The sequence below is a fragment of the Planococcus citri genome, chromosome 3, assembly GCF_950023065.1.
Source record: "Planococcus citri chromosome 3, ihPlaCitr1.1, whole genome shotgun sequence".
NCBI lineage: Eukaryota > Metazoa > Arthropoda > Insecta > Hemiptera > Pseudococcidae > Planococcus > Planococcus citri.
In genome coordinates this window covers 70,253,392-70,273,214 of record NC_088679.1, presented here as the reverse complement: position 1 = coordinate 70,273,214, position 19,823 = coordinate 70,253,392, and the positions used below count along the sequence as shown (strand labels likewise).

Sequence of the window (19,823 nt, the reverse complement as noted above, 5' to 3'; positions counted from 1 at the left end):
CATCGTCAAGGAGTCGAAAACACAATCATGAATCATCAAATATGTAGGTAGTTCAATAGCCCTACCGTATTCGAGATATTTCATGCTTTCAAGTTTCAATTTCAAATATCTCAAACGAACATGATATTACAGGGTGCCCAGAAATATCGAGTACCCCTAAGAAAGTTTTTAGTTTTTCATTAAAAATATAGGTTGGCAACGTGAAATAGATGCATTATGATTGGTGGAATGTTATCTCTCCAGTTCAACAACCAATCATGTGCTATCATTATTATCATTCACTGTGACCAACCGAAATATTTTAGTAGAAAACTTTTTAGGGGTACTCGATATTTCTGGGCACCCTGTATAAGTACTTTACAGTTTACTCTATCACTATGATCTGTTTCGAACTTCATTGCTATAAAGAGGCAATGTAAGAAGATAAATATGCAAACAAACACTTACATTTTGTTGAACTAAGGCTCTATATGATAGTTGAGCAGGCGATTTTTCCAAATTCCAACATCAGCATCGATAGCATCATGGCGCTCACAATAGTACGGTCATCAACAGAATAAATCGTAGAACAATTCCGAATATTTGCACGTACACGACACATCGAAGATTCCGTAAAAACAGCGTGATAATAATTAATTATTCCGAAATTAAATCAACAAAATAATGCACCCTCGTCAAATTATTACATCATAAAAATGCCAAATGCCGGTCACGTCACAAACACAAAGAGATTTCATCAGGAGAGGGGACGGGGAGATCACGCGAACGAACAAAAAACAAAACAGACACAGAACGCAACACTCCCGACATCTATATAGTATCTACGTAACAAACATGACGAACAAACTAGTGACGTCAATGACGTCATAAAGGGACTCATCTTTATATTTTTTTGTCCTTTTCTCAAGGTAAATTTATTTACCTTGGACTTGGTCCTTTACTGTGAGTTTACCAATTTACTGATTCGCTTGTTTCACTTTGAGTTGTTTTGATTTTGAATGATTCTGTTCTTTTTTTATTCATTTCATTAGTTTTATTCAATTTTCCTGTTCGGTTCCTGATCCTGATCTTGTGATCTCTGATCTGCGATGTAGCCAGGTTATGGCAAAGGCAAAACTTCTGCATATCAGTTTTCAGTATTTTAATGTATTTTTAATTTAGTTTCGGTTTTGCTCATTTCACTTTCAGTTTTACTTTCATACTTTGAGTTTCTGTTTTTCATTTAGTTTAGTTTTAATTCCACTTCTTTTTCACCGGCAAATTCTTCATGTTTTGGAAATTTTTCAGAAAGAATGAATCACAAAACATCAGGTTTTTTTTCAGTTTCTGACTTTCAGTTTTCAGTTTTTGGTTTCAGTTCTACTTTTTTCAGTTTCAGTGTTGAAAGAACAGGAAAAGAACGGAACAAAATTTAAAAGAATGAGGCACTTTTAGAAGAACAAGAACAAAATCGGAAATCAATTTTAAAAGAGAACAAACGAACGTGATCGTGAACAAGAACAGGAAAACAATTTTGAAAGAACTAGGAACAAGAACAAAAAAAATCGGAAATCAAATTTTCCCAAGAACAAGAGAAAGAAAAAACCGAAATCAATTTTAAAAGAGAATAAACGAACGTGAACAAGAACAGGAAATCAGTTTTGAAAGAACTAGAAACCAAGAACAAAAACGTAAAAAATTCCAGGCTTCTTTGTTCTTTATTCGTTCTTTCTTTTAAATTCTTTCATTTTTTTTTGATTCGAGTGAAGTTTTTGAAACTTCTTTTTCAGTTCTACGAGTACAATTTTCATTATTGATTAAATTGATGATCGTTTTACATTTTTCATCATCCAGGTATTTACTTACTTAATAAAAAGCGTATTTACAAATCTTACAGATTTTTATTTGAAAAAAAAAACAAAAAAAAAACAAAAGGGATTTCATGTCGTTATGAAAATTATTTTTCAAAGATCGGAAAAAAAACATTTTTTTTTTTGTTTAAAATAATAAAAACTGAAAACTTATCAATTTTATCACTTTTTAAAAATACAAAAACTGACTAAAAAATGTAAAAAAAACCAAGTTTGAACGTTTTTTTTTTTTTTTTTGTTTAAAAATCAATCAATTCTTTGCTCTAAACAGTTTTAAACATCGCGTTTTCCCAAAATGTCTGAACTCTTGTATTCTTTTAAAAATTGTCCTGCTTTTGTAATTCATATTTTAAAAAATAAATCGTTTTAAGTCGAAAACTTTCGAATAAGAACATATTAGATAAGTTTTTTGTACACCATTTTTGACTTTTTTTTGAGTAATTTTCGATTTTAACTCAATTTCTGACATGTTTTACCTTCACTTTCTTTTTTCTTTTTTAAAAGTGTTTTTCTTTTCAACAAGAATAAGACCAAAAACGAGAAAAAGATTCTTTTCAGCTTCTAAACCAACATTTCATTTTCAATCACACGACACATCACAAAATCACCGATCATCAATCCCAACACAAAAATAAAAACCACTCAACTTTTTAATCATTTACTCGAGTTATAATCCATAAATGTTAAATAAATGACAGAATGTATTATAACTAATAAAATAAAAGTTTTTTGCATTCAAATCTATACAAATTAAAAATAAAAAATATCCATTTACACATTTTAAACAAATACTAATTACAGAAATCATCATACTTTAATATGTATATATCTTCATCATCGCATCGTAATATATTATCGAATTAGGAGCAGGAATAAACACGGTATACTCGAGACTTGACGTAAATTTTTCGCAAACTTGTTGTAGGTATGTACTCAGTAAACAGAACAAAACAAGGGGGAGTGGGCGAGAACGAAAAAAAAACCCTAACTTAATCCGCTAAATTTTCCAAAAAAGCTTATTTACATACAAAATGACAACACGACGATACAGAGCAGAAAATCGCACCGAAACGTCCAAAAAAATCATCTCGCTACGTCGCGTCGCGATTTCCTCAACTATAGCTTTTTCATCTTCGATAATAGTGGTAATCAAAATATTAGCGATTTGTTTTCTTTTTTTTTCTTCTTTTTGCACACGTAAAAAAACCTAAACCAAACCACCAAAACTGTAACGTTACATTATTATACTTTCGGGTAAAAATATAGGTACGTAAATTGGTAAACAGAACATCAAAGAGAAAATAAAAATATTCAGAAGCGTGTCGGTTATAAAAAAAAAAAATTACAATTTTCAGTGCACTCGAAAAAAAAGGCAGCATGCATTTCAACTTCTCAAAAAAAAAGGTAAAAGACGACCGTCGACATGTTTTTTTAAATTACTCATCACCTTACACACACACCGAACGATCGTTATTCAACTAGCTTGCACTTTATCACATAAATTTGTACTAATTTTCCACGAGAAAAAGAAAAATAATAATAAGGAAAAATCAAAAACCCAATGAGAAACAATACAGACAGACAGAGAAAAAAACACCATGAAATTCAAAACAAAAAAACCCTGTGTAAAATAATGCAGCAAATACAGATGGCATTTTCGTCTTAAATTTTCCACTTCGACCTGTAAATTATTATCTGTAGGCAGGCGATAAAATACTATGGTAACTGGACCCGCACACAGTAAATAACAAATTCCAGTTCGTGTACGCTAAAAAAAAAAAAAAGAAAAAAAAACAACTGCAGAAGAACGATCAAAAAACACCCTCTAAATACATGAAAAAATCATCCATCTCTACCCTCCTTATGGTTTATAGGTCATCTCGAAAAAGAAAAAAAAATACATAATGATATGAACCGCTAAACAAAAAAAATATTAATATATACACATCGAGGACACCACACAATCTCTTTTTTAAGGCTCAATTACATGGAAAGAAAAAAATTCATCATCGAACAAGGAGAAGACGTCGTCGTCCGACGAGAGCGAACACTAGCTCGATACGAATCTATCAATCCGACGTTCGTGCTTTCAACACACACACACAAACAAACATTACATAATATGGCCAATTAAACATATACAATTCGTTTTTTTTTTTTTTTTTGCAAACATGAATAATAAAACTATACAGAGAAAAAAGACAGAAAAAAATAATACAAGACACGATCGTCGTTCGACAAATTCGTACCAGCGTTTTCAAAAGTGTGATCCCCTTTTTACTTCGAAAATAATAATTGACATTCTGATTTGCTCGCGTCGGATGACTCCGTCCCTTCGTAGTCCTGTGGTCAACAATTTGTCACTCTTTAGTATACAACACGCGACTACCGAAAGAGAAAAAAAATCGTTATCGTTAAATCTATCACAAGGCGGAGCGGCAACAGCGGCAGCGACAGCATCCATATATAATCAAAATACATCGTTACGTGAGAAAAACAAAAAAAAAAAAAGGAAAAAAAAACAAGGCGAAAAAAAATTACAGTAATGATAAAGAGGAATTAAAAATTAAGAGAAAAAAAATCATATATAAGGGAAAAGAGAAGAAAAAAAAAACACAAGTACATAACGAATCTACCCTATTTTCAAACTTAAATTAAGTAACAAAAGTCCAATATCGATTGAATTTAAGACAAACATATCACACAAGCTTCCTTTAATACTAGAGAAAAAAAAATCCAAAAAAAAAATCATAATAAATCCGTAAAAATAAACACAAGAAGCCGGGTCAATTTAATGCGTACAATCTCTTATCTCATATTATATAAATCAGCCAACAAACAAAAGAGAAAAAAAATAAACGAACTAAAAAAAAAAGAAAAAAATAACGACGAAAAAAAAATAAGAAGAAAAAAGAGAAAACTTAACCGAACAAAATTCAATTAAAAATTCATGCCAAGGTAATATCATCATCGTTCTAATACATAATTTTTTATAAAGGTTCGAAAAATATCAAAAAAAAAAAAAAAAAACGAAAACGAAAACAGGACTAAATCAACGCGATTACACTCATCATTAGGACCATTTTGGCGACTCATTTTTTTGCGATACGATGCGAACAAACGAACGTCGAATCGAAACAGAAACAGAAGGTAAGTATTTCTAGGAAGAAGAAATACCAAAAAAAAAAAAAACATACAAGATTAAACGTTTATTAACGTAGTATTTTTCGACGACAAAAAAATTACTGCATTTTTTGAATTTCCAGACGATTACACGAAATTTAATCGTTAGATTTTTCACATCGAATTTTTGAATCTTCAAAAAAGTGAAATTTTCTTCAAAAAAAAAAAATGGTGAAAATTTGGCAGGAAAAAAATCATCCGAACGTAAAATCGTGTAACCGCCGATCCGAAGACACTAAAAATTTCCAGATCTCATCCAGTCTGTGGTCCAAAAAACGAGTGAAAAATTCGCGTTTATCCAAAAAATGAGATAAAAGAAATCCGAGAAACACGAACGAGTACAACATTCGATAAGTAAATTGAGAAAAAAAAGACCACTTTGTACGGTAGGAAAAAAGAATAATAAGTATCCGGGCGATTTATTTTTTTTTCAAAATTCGTTCCAAAAATAAAGGAAAAAAGTGGTAATAAAGACGACACACAATCGACACGAAATTCAGTTGAAAATTGAAAATTCGATCAAAATTGCATTATAGGTAGGTACCAAAGAGACAAAAAAATATTACAGGGAGCGAGAGTGGGGGGGACAGGGGGCGGGAGGTAAATACATAATGATACAAAAATGACGACGACGACGAGGGGAGGAAGGAAAAAACGCACCATTATATCATATATCGCATACGTAGGGGGGTATTATAGTAAAATTATACATATAAAGAGAAAAAAAATCAAAAAAAAAACAACATACGAAATAAAAATAATCATAAATCGTTCTGGCGGCGCGCAAACGCGTTACTTGGTAATCGTACACACACACACACGTAAGAGCAAGAAAAAGAGAGGTATTAAGCTATTAAAAAAAACGACTTTTTTTCTTTTTTTCTCATTTTTTTTTTTTAGTTTTGTTTTGTTTATACACATTTGCGACGGCGGCAGCGACGACGACGACTTCGATTAGAAAAGGGGGAAAAAATAAACAAACAAAAAGAAAAAAAATTCAAAATCAAAAATAATATAAACGATCCGCGCGTAACGATGAAGGCGACGACGACGTAGACAAATTAAACGAAGAAAAATAATAATTAAGAAGTACGACGACGCGTCCGTCAAGCGGCGGGGTTAAATTTTCTGAATTTTCTCTCCGATCACGACCGGATTATTTCGTCGTATTTCTTGAGCTCCCAGTTGTCGGTAATCGAAAGTACAATTGTGTTTATCTGAATATCGGTGAATACCGCAGTACAGGCCTCCGCAACGGCATTCGAAACCTGTTGGCAAAAAATAAATTCGAAGAAAAAACATTAGTACATAATATTAATCATTTTTAACGATAGAATAATAATAAAAAAAAATTAGAACTGCGAAGAGAAAAAACGCAGATTTCGTCGAAAATACTCCTCGTATGACCATACATACTGTATTTACTTATGCAGGCGCATGAGCCATCCAGCATCCAGGGTCATTTCCAGCCCGAGGGGCACACTCGATGAATTTGCCTGCCAATTCCACTCCCTCTTTCCTCGCCTCCTTAGAGACGTTTCGAGCATACGCGATGGAGAGGCGATGTAAATCATAATTCATAATATACGAAATCGACACCTCGTACACGAATTTTTACCATTTCCACACTCTTTCTGTTCGTCTTGCTCCCTTCACCTCCCTCCCATTAGCTCAATTGAGCGGTTTTTCAAGCCTCCGGACGTGAAAAACAAACCACGACGTAGTATCTTCTTCCATCACTTCAGCCTCTGCCTCTGCATTATCTTATTTCATCATTCACCACGTCAGCGAGAAGTCTGCTTGTTTGGCCAAATGGAATTTCACGATTAGTTCGGATTTTTTCCCCTCCCCCCTCAGGCCCATTTCAGCATCACAAAGTGCTGAAATCTTGACATCTCTAAATTTTTTCAGGAAATTTCAACGTTTTTGCCGTCATCATATTGAGGTCAGGGTTGCCACCTTCAATCTAATTGAGAAACCCTTCTTCCATATTTTGCTAACTGGTATTGCCAAAATTGAAAAAATCGCAATTTAGAAGAAAATTTTCGATCTCACCATCTCTGGGATTTGATTTTCAGACTTTCCTTCCACCAATGGATTCGTTGTTGGATAAAGATGTGCCAGGGAGAGAAGAAGGAAGAGGAATTTTCAGAATAATATTGGCCTTTTTTCAACGATCATCCCCTCCCTTCCCTCCTAGATTCCATCTAACCATCTAAAGCTTCGTTTCATTGGCATTGATAAGCTTTTTCACCATTTTCATGATTTTTTTTTTCATCGCGATCATAACCTTTTCAAAAACCAGGGTTGCCACTCACAATTTTACAAAATATTTGCCAAATTTTTGAATATTTTGCAGACTGGTAAAATTCTGATATTTTCCATTTCGAATACAATTTTCGATCTTGCCAAGATAGAGCAAGGATCCCAGAGAGGAGGAAGATGAACTGTTACAACGATATTGGCCTTTTTCAAATCTCACTCCCGCCTTTCCCTTGCCAGAATCCATCTTTACGTTTAAAAAAATATTCTCTAAAATTTTAGAAACTTCTACACAAAATTGGACACATTTTTCATCACGATCATGATCCTTTCACAAAGTGTACAACAAAACTCGCTGACAAAAAATCACCACCTATTTTTCACATTTCTACTGCCTGAAAATACCCCTCCCCCATCTAAAAATTGAATAACCAGAAACTGCGATGAATTTTTTTTCAATTTTTAGGCAAGTAGGTATTCCAGTTTTTTTATTTTTCTGATTTTTTGAACAAATTTTCAATTTTTTGATTTTTTTTTGATTTTATGGGCTTTTTGAAGAATTTTCAAGTGTGTTTCGAGCAAAATTCACGACTTTTCACGACTTTCAAGACCACCTACCAAAATTTGTGACTTCTTCGTGACTTTCATGACCGCCAGACACCCAGTTTTATAAAATCAGGTAGGTCATTCTTCAATTTCACTCGTTTTTGCGTATTTTGCAGGCCCATTTTGTCAAATTTTCACAAAATTCTTCATTAGGTAATTGACAGCACTTTCTTCAAATTTCGAAAAACCAATTTTCGAATTTTTAGGCAATTATTTTTGAATTGAATAAATTTTTTGACAAATGAGATTTTTTTTTAAACCGAAAATCGTATCCAAGAGTCAGAAAAAAGTGTAAATTTCTGAACGAAATTCACGATTCAGTTTCAAATTCTCAACCTGTGAACCTGAAATTTGAATTTCTACAGCTTTTCTCACATTAATAAACAACTCGTCTAATGAAGGGGTGAGGGGCGGAGGGAAGGGGGAAGTAGAATTTTCACGTCACAACGTCAAGTCTCAGAATCGCAAAAGTCAACGAAAATAAATTTCTACCACCAAAAAAACACAATAAAAATTCAATTGACCAAATTCAGAACTCTATTTTTTGAAAAATTCTCAATTTTAAAAAATCGTTCCCAGGATTTTCATTCAAAAATTAGCAACTATGGATACTTCGATGACTACACCAGAAGATACTTCAATCAATGGCAGAAAAAAATGTCAACAATTCTGAAAGATGCGAATTTCATCACTTCATCGCATACTTTCTCATAGCCACACAGTCTTCGTTCATTCTCAACAAGCAGCATTGCTCAGCCAGGAAACTCGAATTGAATATTAAATAAATCTATTTCTCCTCCAATTACCGACGACGAGCTGCCCACTAGTCATCGTATTGTTCCATACGACATGTCCGGATAGAAACATAAAAAAAGACTAGCCAATTTGAGAGATGGAGAAAAAAATCAGACCAGACTAATCGAAGGAAAAAAATGAATGGCTTTTTAATTAAGGAAGATTTTTTTTCAACCCTTTTTTGTTTCCTCGGCTCGTATTTTTTTCCTTTTCCTTTTTTAAGGTTACACGCGCATCGAATGTGAAAAAACTTGGACGAATGAGAAAATGTGTAAAGATAAAGATAACATCCAAAATCGTCGAACATGGAAAGTTGAAAATCTTCGCTTTTTTTCGCTAAATTTTATTCGAGTGGGAGATCGAGAACACAACGATGAAGGAAACTTTGCATCATCTTCGCTAATTTCTCTATCGCAATAAAAATTATCCCTCGGATTAATGATACGAGTGCTTTATCGCTATACACATCTGTACTCCGCCCTCCTCCTCCTTTCAACTCCTCAATTTATCGATCTGCCAAAAATCCGTCTCTCTATAATATAAGAACAAATTACAGGCATTTACGTCATTTTAGGCCACTCGTATCACGAGTCTACTTATTTGCTGCTAATTTCACCCCGAAAAAAAAGGTGACCGATAAGGGGGAGGGGGTAAAGGGAACGGGAACAGAGAAGTCGATTTATCGAAAAACTGTCTCGTTCGCAGAATAAGGCTTCGTGTAGACATGGAAGGTCGATTTCGACGCGTAAAAAAACTTGATACGTGAAAAAAAAACAAAAAACAAAATCTGACGAAGATAATGAATTTTTTTCCACCTCGCGTACCACAAGCGGGTAATTGACAAAGACAGAAAATTTTCTCCTTAGAGAAATTTCGTCTCAAAATATATCTACCTTTCTGTCGAACCAAATCTCGAAGTAAACGCGAAAATTTTCATTAAAATTGAAAATTTCTCATCTCTTGAGTGTTTTTTTTTTTCAAAAATACCAAACAATTTTTCTATGGCGTGGAAAAATCGATAAAAGTAACCAAAAGTACAACATTCGAGCGTGTATTGAATTTTCAAAATGAGATTTCAATTTTTTTCTCGCTTCTAAGATTTGATTTTTTTGAAATAATTTTTGGAAAATGTTGAAAAAACGCATCATGAGGAGTGTGGAGAAGGGAAAGGGGAAGAGGACAATCAAAATTCAGATTTTAAAATAAAAATCGTAAACTTTCAGTCAAAGAATTCCTCAATTTTTAAACATTTTTTTTTCCTATCAGAACAATTCATTAACAATGCATGCAACTCCCCTCCCCTCTCTTCCCTCATTGACCCATGCGAATCTGAGTAAAAAATTGAAATTTTCAACAACTAAGTAGTTTTTTCCAAATTCATGCGACCCCTCCCCCTCTCTTCTCCCAATTGGTCCAGGCGAATCTTGGTAAAAAATTCAACTTCTCAACCAAGCAGAAGTTTTATAAAAAACTACTTTAATTTTCATTCAAAAAAATCTCAACTTCAGATGGTTTTGAAGAAAAATTTTCGTTAGCGATGTTTCATTTAATTTTTCTCCACATTTTAATATACGGAAGCAAGTTTCCAAATGAGCCAATTTTGAAATGCGTAAAAAAAAACAAATTTCAACTCGAATAATTTTCATACTCGAGCAAATGAATAATAATTCTTATTTTTCCATTTCTTTTCATCGTCTTCCTTTAGACAGGAAATCCGACCAAATTGGTTCGTATTTGTTCACCTTTTTGAGCATTCTGCTGATTTGGACAGAAAATTCGACCATCAATTGCAGTCGTTTCACCCCGGATGGTCACAAACTGCTATTTTCTTCACACTAGATGGACAATTGGGCAGTGGACACGTATCATTAATTTTTTTTTTCGCTACTTGAAAACAGACATTGGAAAAAAAGTTGATAAGTGACAAAAAAATGATTCCCAATCGAACTGAAAACATTCAAGTCTATTCGCTCCAACGATTAACAAAACCGAGTAGAGAGGAGGAGGGGACCAAAAAAACTGTCCAATACAGAACTTTCCTCAAGAAAAAAAAATCACAACATCCTGACAGAATTTCAAGGTTGAAAAAATCCGCAACGTTCAATCGACACTCGTCCAGTCCTGGCATCGTTCCTCAAAATCACCAAAAACTCCTCCTTCGATAACCCAAAACCTGGATTATTTTCACTGTTAGTGGTAGTTTCACACAAAGTGTCAATCCGAGGAGTACTTTCGACGTAAAATTATGGCGAAAATAACGTAGAAGACAAAAGGATAGGGTATAAGCTCACCTGTGAGGCCGACTTTTTTACGACACAGCGCGCAGCGATTCTTTTTCTTAGCCTTGGAGTCGTTATCATCGTTGTTACTGTCGTTTAAAGCGTCGCTATTGCCATCGATGGCGGATACATCGGCGTTACTATTCGAAACTGAAGCATCATTATCATCGTTCAGCTGAAACAGAAACGTGAAAAAAAGGGCGTTAAAATAAGGCTCAAAATCAACGACCTCGAGATAAAGTTACGAAATATTTGTAGTATGAATTTTATCAACATACGAGGACATTAAACTACCTTCAAAATTCACTCAGAGTAACACGAGCACCTTCTAAACTACATTTCCAACGTCAAATACCCCTTCATTAGTAAAAAGACCAACTCCATACACAAATTCTTCCTCCGAAGCTCTTCATCCTGCTCATAAATCGCCACCAGATCCCAAAATTACTCCACCATCCATCAACTCCAAACTCGATCGATTTCAGCTCCGAATAAACGCTCGTGAGACCGAATTCGTCAAAGTCCAAGCCCCAAACTCGTCTCCAGCAACCAGTTCGCGATCCCGATCACTCCTCCGATCAATACCGATCAACTTACCGATAACTTGGCCGCATCTAGATTATCGCGTTTCAACGTAGTCGACGCAGCCGCGAACTCGGTGGCGACCGCCGTCGATTTCCACGCTGAGGTGATCGGAGCCGTCGTTGTCGTAGCGATCAGATCGTTATTCGGCTCTTTACGCCGGTTATTCGCTCGTTCGTTAGCTTCTTTGGCTCGCAGATCCAAATGACTTCGTACCAATTTGTTGATCTTGTTTTGGCTATCGGTATCCCAGACGTTGGCTGAGGAGGTCGCGTTCTCAGACGACGACATACCGTACTCTTTGAGTAACTTGTGCAGAATTCGGTTACGACTGCTGCGTTGATCGGTGGCCAGTCTCGATTTAGTACGTATACCGCTTCTGATTAGTTTGGCTTCGCCGGTGGCCGCCGCAGCAACGGGAACAGGAGCAGTAGCGGTACGTCTAATTTTAGCAGCCGGTTCGTCGGTATCGGATGATTTGGCCGGAGTGGTCGATCTGCGACGAAATCCGATAATCATACGTTTACGCAGCACGTCGTTGTTGGTAACCGGAGTCGTGGTCGTGGCCGTTGCGGCTCCTGCGGCTCCGGCGCCTCCGCCATCGTCTAGTAAAAGCTTGATAACTTCGTCTGGTCTGTTGAAGCTATGCCACTCGAACACTTTCAGTCCTTTTTGATCGAATTTCCTCATTAGCTCGTCCGGTAACTTGTATATACGTCTAGAGCGTACTTTCGTGCACAGATTACGTATCTCTTTCGGGCATTCGCCTCGTTTCAGGGCTTCGATATCTACCTTGATGCATTTGGCTGCGGCGGCGCTTTCTTCGTCGCGACGTCGTTTAGCCGCCGCAGCCTCGCTGTTTACCTCGATCCGGAACGGATTACGGTCCAGGACGTCGACGATCAACAGCAATTTACTCTCTTCCGAGTCCAAAGTCTTAATACGGACGATTTTCACATCAGTACGAATCTGATCTCGATCTTCACTTTGGTCTTGGCCTGGGTCCGGGTCGTCGTTGCCATCTCGAGTCTGCATCATCGTCGTTGTAGGGGTTGTTTCGGCGGCCATGGCTAATTCTTCTATCGTAGTAGCTACCGGAGGAGTCTCGAGCTTCGGATCTACTACCGTTGTGGTTGCTGCGGCGTTGAAAGAAACGTCGTCTTTGCGAGTTTCGTCGTCGCTCTTACCACCGGCGGCACGACGTTGACGTTTAGTAGGGTGATCGTTGGTTTTGGGCGGTTTAGGGGTCGGCGTGGTCGCTGCGCCCGACGCCGGACCCGCGTTTTTCATCAATGATTCCAGTACCGCGTTACGTATAACGTCCATATCGTCCGAGTAGTTGGATGAAGAGCCGGAGCCCGACGATGACGAGCAACACAACGGTTGTTCGTTCGCACCATTTCTCGATAATCGGAATTTTTTTCGATTATTTTTGTTCGAGCGAGACATTTCCACGTAAAAAAAATATACGCTGGAATTCGATGAGCGAATGTAAAACACTGCGACTTACTACGGCTCGCTCGCCACCCCACAACCGGCTGCCCCCCTTCGACCTTGGCGTATTTCGCATTTCCATAGAAATACACGTTTCAATCGCCAGAGAGTTGAGTTAGATCGAAGATCGCAAATACCATCAGACGATCGTGATGACTACGACGACCTAGCATCACCCATATCTACTCGCCAATTATCCTTAAAGCCAGAAACATCCTCAGAATGGCAACCAACCTTTCTCTCTTCCTGTCTTTCTCGAGTTTCTCTTCTGGACTTGAAAAATACGTAAATTCCTGAGGTTCACGAATACCTTGCCCAAAAGCTGATTCGCTCATTATAAAATCACCAACAATTTGATACCCTATAACTTCATTCTGATAAAGAGAATTGTTATTTGTTTTTTTTTTTTAAACTGAACGAGAAATAGAAAACAAAAAATAACATCGCAATTGAAAGGACGCAGCAGCATTCGAATCCAAACAAGCAGATATTTTCCATTTCATTTGTAGTTTCAGTTTCCAGAAATAACTGATTTCGGATATTATGGTTTCCATTTTGAAAGTTGTTGTTGTTGTTGTTTTGATTCATCGAAGCGTAGTATGATCATGTTTACTGATTTCGAATGTGATACGAATACTGGATTCTGACTCATGTCTCCATCAATTCCGCATATTTTCAATTTTCAAAACGTGTTTGTTTTGGATTTGAAAATTTCACGTTTCATTTTCACATAAATTTGTAAAAAAGGAAACTATTCTAAATTTTTGGTTCAATTCTTAGTGCTTTTTTCCTCATTTTGGCCCTATTCTGGTGCATAGAACTGGATTTCATTGCTTTATTTTCTTCCTCCCCCCTGCTGTAAAATTCTCCAAAAATTTTTTGAGGTCCCCTCTCCCAACTAATTCTGTAGTCTTGTCCAAAACACATGGAAAAATTAAATTTCACATTTTTACCGCATGAACCTCCCCCACACCCCCAAAAAATCAAATAAGGAACCTAAAACTACCTGGAAATTTTTTTCAATTTGTAAGCAAGTTTTCATTTTTCTGATTTTTTAAACAAATTTTTTATTTATTCATTTTTTTTCATTTTATGGGCTTTTAAAAAAATTTTCAAGTATGTTTCGAGCAAAATTCATGACTTTTTCATGACTTTCATGACCGTTAGACACCCTGATTCAATTTTTAATAATTTTCAGTTATCATTTGGAATTTTTGCCAAATCTTATGCAACTTTCAAGACATTTGATCAAGTTTAATGATAATGTATTATAATCCACGCAATTTTCACAGAATTTTGATCGAATTTTGAGAAATTTTGATATTTTTAACAATTTTTAATTGTTTTTATGTCATTTGAACAAGACTTGACTCTGTTATATGCCATATTTCAATTAAATTTTGTTCAATTTGACTGAAATTTCGTCACTTTTGAATTATTTAAAAAAATGTAAACATTTTATTCATAGATTACGAAATTTTTACAAAATTGGAACAAATTTGATCGGTTTTTGATAATTTTTATCACTTCAATTTTATTTTTCAGTGTTTTTGTGTGATTCTCAAAAATGTTTTCGCGATGTTTCGCAAAAATTTTGCACAATTTCTACAAATTTTCCTGAAATAGCATCAGTTTTTAGTAATATATAATTGAAAATTTTATTGAGGAAGGAGGGAGAGAGGGGAGGGGAGGGGAGTTTTTTTTTCAATCTATTTTCAATTCAATTTTTGCTAAAATTTTCACAAATTTTGCTCGAATTTCGTCGATTGTTGATCAGTTTTGTTGATTTTAGAGCGCTTTACGGGTTACTGTCACTTTAAACACATTTCAAACAATTTTTAAAGCGATATTTGTTAAATTTGGCTCAATTAAATCATAGATTTAAATCATCCTCGTGTCTTTTTAAAATTACATATTTTTTTGCCATTTATATCTAATAAATTTTTACGTTGCTTTATGAAAAATCGATCAAACTTTGACAAGTTTTCCTGAAACTTCATCAATTTGGATAATTTTGAATGATTTTAATGCTTCTTAACACATTTCAACAATATTTTGTTCAATTTTCATTAGGTTTCGCCAAATTTTGAGAAAATTTCCATCTGTTTTTCGTTATTTCAAATGATCGTGTACCAATAATGCTTTAGAAGTATTTTTATGCCATTTTTGGCAATTTTTTGCATCAAATTTTACTCGAATTGAACTGTTTTAAAAATTCAAAATTGCATAATCCTTCAAAAATGAAGGTAAGCCAATGCCAAAAATCGCAATTTTCAGCTTAAAAAATGCTCTACAAGTTCCCTAGGTCGAATTTTTCAATTTGAAGCTGTTTCAGGCATTTTTCTGTGGTTTTAAATGCTTTATAGAGTAATTTTTTGTAACTTTTGCTAGAAATTCATCAGTTTTCGATGTTCTGTGCAAATTCGAGAAGTTTTCTTAAATTTTACAATAATTTTGTCAGTTTTTGTTGATTTGAAATGATTTGGATGCTTTTGAAAGTGTTTACACAATTTTTTTTTGTTTCAATCTCTCAATTTTTGGAGTGTTTTGACCTTACTTTCTTGGACTTGAGAGAAAATGAATCAAAAAATAGGAAAAAATATTTTTTCCTCGGATTCAACAACTTAAAAACAGAGAGATCATAAAAAAGCGGAACTTAAAAAAAAGGATCACCCTCAGCTGCCCAATTGCATTTTTCTGGATTTTTACAATTTTTTTTTTTTTTTGTGAAAAATTGAGGACTGAACGTCAAATTTTTGAGAAAAAAACCTCTACGATTCTCATTTTGGAGGCCTATTTAGATACAGATAGCGACCCAAAATTAACCTCACAGCTCTAATTCGAAAAAAAAAATATTTTCTCCTCAAAATTTTCAAAATTTTGTCATCATGAAACCCTAACGAAAGATTCAAACACACATTCGCCACTCCTCTCCCAAAATAACTTTTCACAATATCTCCCTCAAATTCACTCATCCCTGACTCTTCTTATCCATACTCACATTTCTACATATCAACAAAACATCAATTCAATAACCATAAATATGTAGAAAATACAAATTTAATCCGACTCACCTCTCTTTTTTCCGCGTTGGCTTGCGCGTTAACTACAGGAATCGTTGGAATCGCCGTGTCCATAAACGTGGCAGCGGCCGATGCGGCTTTAAAGGCAGTGGTAACAGATTCGGATGTGGACGTCGTAAAGGCGGATGACTGTGCCGACGCCGAAGGCGATGGTCCCGGTGGTTGTTGTTTCTTTCTTAAAGCTTCTTTATAACAAAGTGAACAAAGGCCGTCCGTAGACGGATTACCGTAAAATCCGCACCCTGATCGGCACAAAGCCTGCATCGAATTCGATTCTCGTTCCATAATATTTATAGTATTTGTATTTATATTGGTAGGTATTATAGGGCCTACTACACGATAATTAGGTAATACGCGAAATACGTCGTATTTGGAATCGTTTCTCGTCCGAGAACGTTCTTCTCTCCTTTATATCGAGAGATGAATGAAAAACACGAGCCAATAAAGAAATTCGCGAATTGTTTTTCTACTTCGCAACGTGTCTTCTTCTTCTTCTATATAGTACGTTGATATAGTATGTATCTAGCGCGTGTGTTGTCTTGTTTGTATTTATATTATGCACCGCTGCCGAACACTAAAATGCTGATGCTGATGATGACGGCGAAGACGATGGTGATACGGGAGAATACAGGCGCTAAATTTAGCTCGCTGCTGTTACGAGGTATTCGCTGTGCGGCTGAATCCACCTCGCAATTCCAACTTTCAGCTAAAAATGTCCGAAATTGCTGCAACAAACGTAAGCAAAAAAACCAACGGAAAATTAAACGACTGAAGAAAAGATGAAAAAAATCAATAAAATAAAATAACATTTCTATAACGATGCTCGTAAAGTAACGATAAGAAAATTTGACAATAATATAGCGATAAAGATGCAAAAATTGATCAATATTCGCGAAGAGCGCAAATTGGAGGTATTTTGATTTGAATAAACCACGTATTTACCATAATTTACCAGAAAAACATGATATTTATGGTACAACCAGCCACAAATATCCAAATTACACATATTTACAGAAATTTTCCAAAACTAACGCGTATTTACAGTAATTTACCAAAATTACGCGTATTTACGGTAAATTACCAAGATTACTCGTTTCTACGGTAATTTACAAAGATTACTTGTATTTACGGTAATTCACCAAAATTACACATTTTTATGGTAATTTACCAAAGTTACCAATTTTTACGGTAATTTACCAAAAAATACGTGTTTTTACAGTAATTTACCAAAATTACATGTATTTATGGTAATTTACCAATATTGCATGTATTCACAGTATCTTACCAAAATTACTTCTTTTTGCAATAATTTACCAAAATTACACGTATTTATGGTAATTTACCAAAAAATACGCGTTTTTACAGTAATTTACCAAAATTACATGTATTTATGGTAATTTACCAATATTGCATGTATTCACAGTATCTTACCAAAATTACTCCTTTTTGCAATAATTTACCAAAATTACACGTATTTATGGTAATTTACCAAAAAATACGTGTTTTACAGTAATTTACCAAAATTACATGTATTTAGTGTAATTTACCAATATTGCATGTATTCACAGTATCTTACCAAAATTACTCCTTTTTGCAATAATTTACCAAAATTACACGTATTTATGGTAATTTACCAAAAAATACGCGTTTTACGGTAATTTACCAAAATTACATGTATTTACTGTAATTTACCAATATTGTATGTATTTTTCAGTACCCTACCTTAACAATTACTTCTATTTGCAATAATTTACAAGTTTACCAAAATTACACGTATGTACGGTAATTTACCAAAAATTACTCGTATTTACAGTAATTTACCAAAATCACTCATTTTCACGATAATTTATCAAAATTATGTATATTTACAGCACACTTAACCAAAATTGAGGTATTTATAATAATTTTCCAAAAATACAGGTAATTACCATAAATAATCACGATAAATTGGGGTAATTTTTACAAAAACGAGTAATTACAACTATTGTTGTATCCAATCACTCATTCCAAAATTACGCCAATAACGAGGTAATTACGACTCGTGCAATGCAAAATACCACTAGTAATAGTCATAATTAACACCGTAATGACGGTAAATTACGAAAGATTACCAAGAGTATTACCTTGCCAGTACCGAGCGAATTACTGCGCTGTGATATCATCGACGAAATTCAAAAGTCGCAATCGCATTTCCAATAACGATTGTCGTCAATTTACCGGGTATTTACGCATAATGACGCGTAATAACTGGTAATTTATCTTCAAGTATACCTGCAACTTTACAGCATTTCAAAGAGCAGTACGTGCAGAATGGATATCGAAATCCGCCAAATACATACAGTGGTAATACTTTGTAAATTACCGGTAAATTGGAAACTGCACCGTCATTTCAAGTAAACAGGCGGTAATTACGGTAATTTACAAAAATTACCAGTAAATCAAAAAAATGATCAGAAAACACGAAGGTAGGAGAAAAAATTATCCAAAATAAAGGCATTTTACGAGATTTATACTAATTAAAAATCATTATAACCTAAAATTTTATGAATAAGGTACGTAGAAAAAAATGGACCATATTAATGTGGAATTGAATCGTAAAAATCATCATTACAGTAACTGCTTTCAGCTAGCTTTAATAATTACGCATCGTTACAATGATGCAACAAATCACAACACCATCACTCGAGTTTCGGTTCTATTTCATACCAAGTCACACATTCGACAACGTGATCGTCTTAGTCTATCAGGCTACGTTTAGATGCAACTTAATCTCAATTCATTCGGAATAAATTTCGTAAAAACAGAAAAACCTCGACAAATCCAACTACATATAAATTTCAAGTTAACCATAAGCAAAATGTCTTCGCACTTGACCATCGTCGTCAGTCATTGTCGAACAACAATCGTCATCGTCGTCGTCGTAACATTATAAACACTTTACATCAGATACAAACACACATAATTACCGTTTAGCAATGTAGTAGGAATAATCACTATACGTGGACGGATCAGATGACGCAGTTGGAAAAATATCTTTTTTACACGTGTGTATCAAACATAACAATATTCCAACACATTGAACACGTATCTCTGTCTTCAACTCTTTACCGAAAAAAAAAATAAAAAGTCTACGTTATCCACCACGCAGCATTTTGCAAACACGCGTCTTTACGACCCGATCGAAAACGAGCAACAAATTTTAATCGTACATAGCATTTTGTTTCGAACGAGAGTCGAGAGAATTTTTTTACGATGTTATCACGTGCGATTAAAAGTCCATATAATAGGTAGGTAGAGGTATAGGTACATATTTTTGCGAGAAAAACAGCAAACGTATAAGCTGCAGGTAGGTAGGAATTTTTATTTTTCATGTTATCATTATCACGCACCCAAGGCACATTTAGTTCACACTTATCTACATATAATTAGTATACACTCCGAGAAATGAGTTAATTTTCGTGAAGTTTGAAAAAGATGCATCTCGCAGTCTCTGTGAATCTGCACATACAACTAGATTGATGCATTACCAAATAGTTGCGGTCGCTGCAGTCGCATCATCAATCGATAATGTAATTATGTACCTATACGATAAATGGCACATCGATCGGTAACAGTATTTGATACTTGTTGGTTGTTTAGCGTTTACAGCAGCAGCAACAATAACAAAAACAACGTGTTTACGTCGCTAT

At 34.8% G+C, this 19,823-nt stretch overlaps 1 protein-coding gene across 1 annotated transcript; it reads right to left on the bottom strand.

Annotated features, from left to right (window-relative positions):
• Positions 1-2,492: 2,492 nt before the first annotated feature.
• Positions 2,493-13,450, bottom strand: LOC135838728 (uncharacterized). Its single transcript, XM_065354475.1, has 3 exons — positions 11,573-13,450; positions 10,988-11,150; positions 2,493-6,301 (listed from the first exon to the last, which is right to left on the bottom strand). The coding sequence occupies exons 1-3, from the start codon at positions 13,004-13,006 to the stop codon at positions 6,153-6,155; spliced, it is 1,746 nt and encodes a 581-aa protein (XP_065210547.1). The 5' UTR covers positions 13,007-13,450; the 3' UTR covers positions 2,493-6,152.
• Positions 13,451-19,823: the final 6,373 nt, after the last annotated feature.

Excerpts from the sequence above, each read along its gene's own strand:
- LOC135838728 (XM_065354475.1), bottom strand. The coding sequence starts at position 13,006 with ATGTCTCGCTCGAACAAAAATAATCGAAAAAAATTCCGATTATCGAGA. Across the intron at positions 11,151-11,572 it reads TAGATGCGGCCAAGTTATCG|CTGAACGATGATAATGATGC; the intron begins GTAAGTTGATCG and ends TTTCTGTTTCAG. Across the intron at positions 6,302-10,987 it reads TAAAAAAGTCGGCCTCACAG|GTTTCGAATGCCGTTGCGGA; the intron begins GTGAGCTTATAC and ends TTTTGCCAACAG.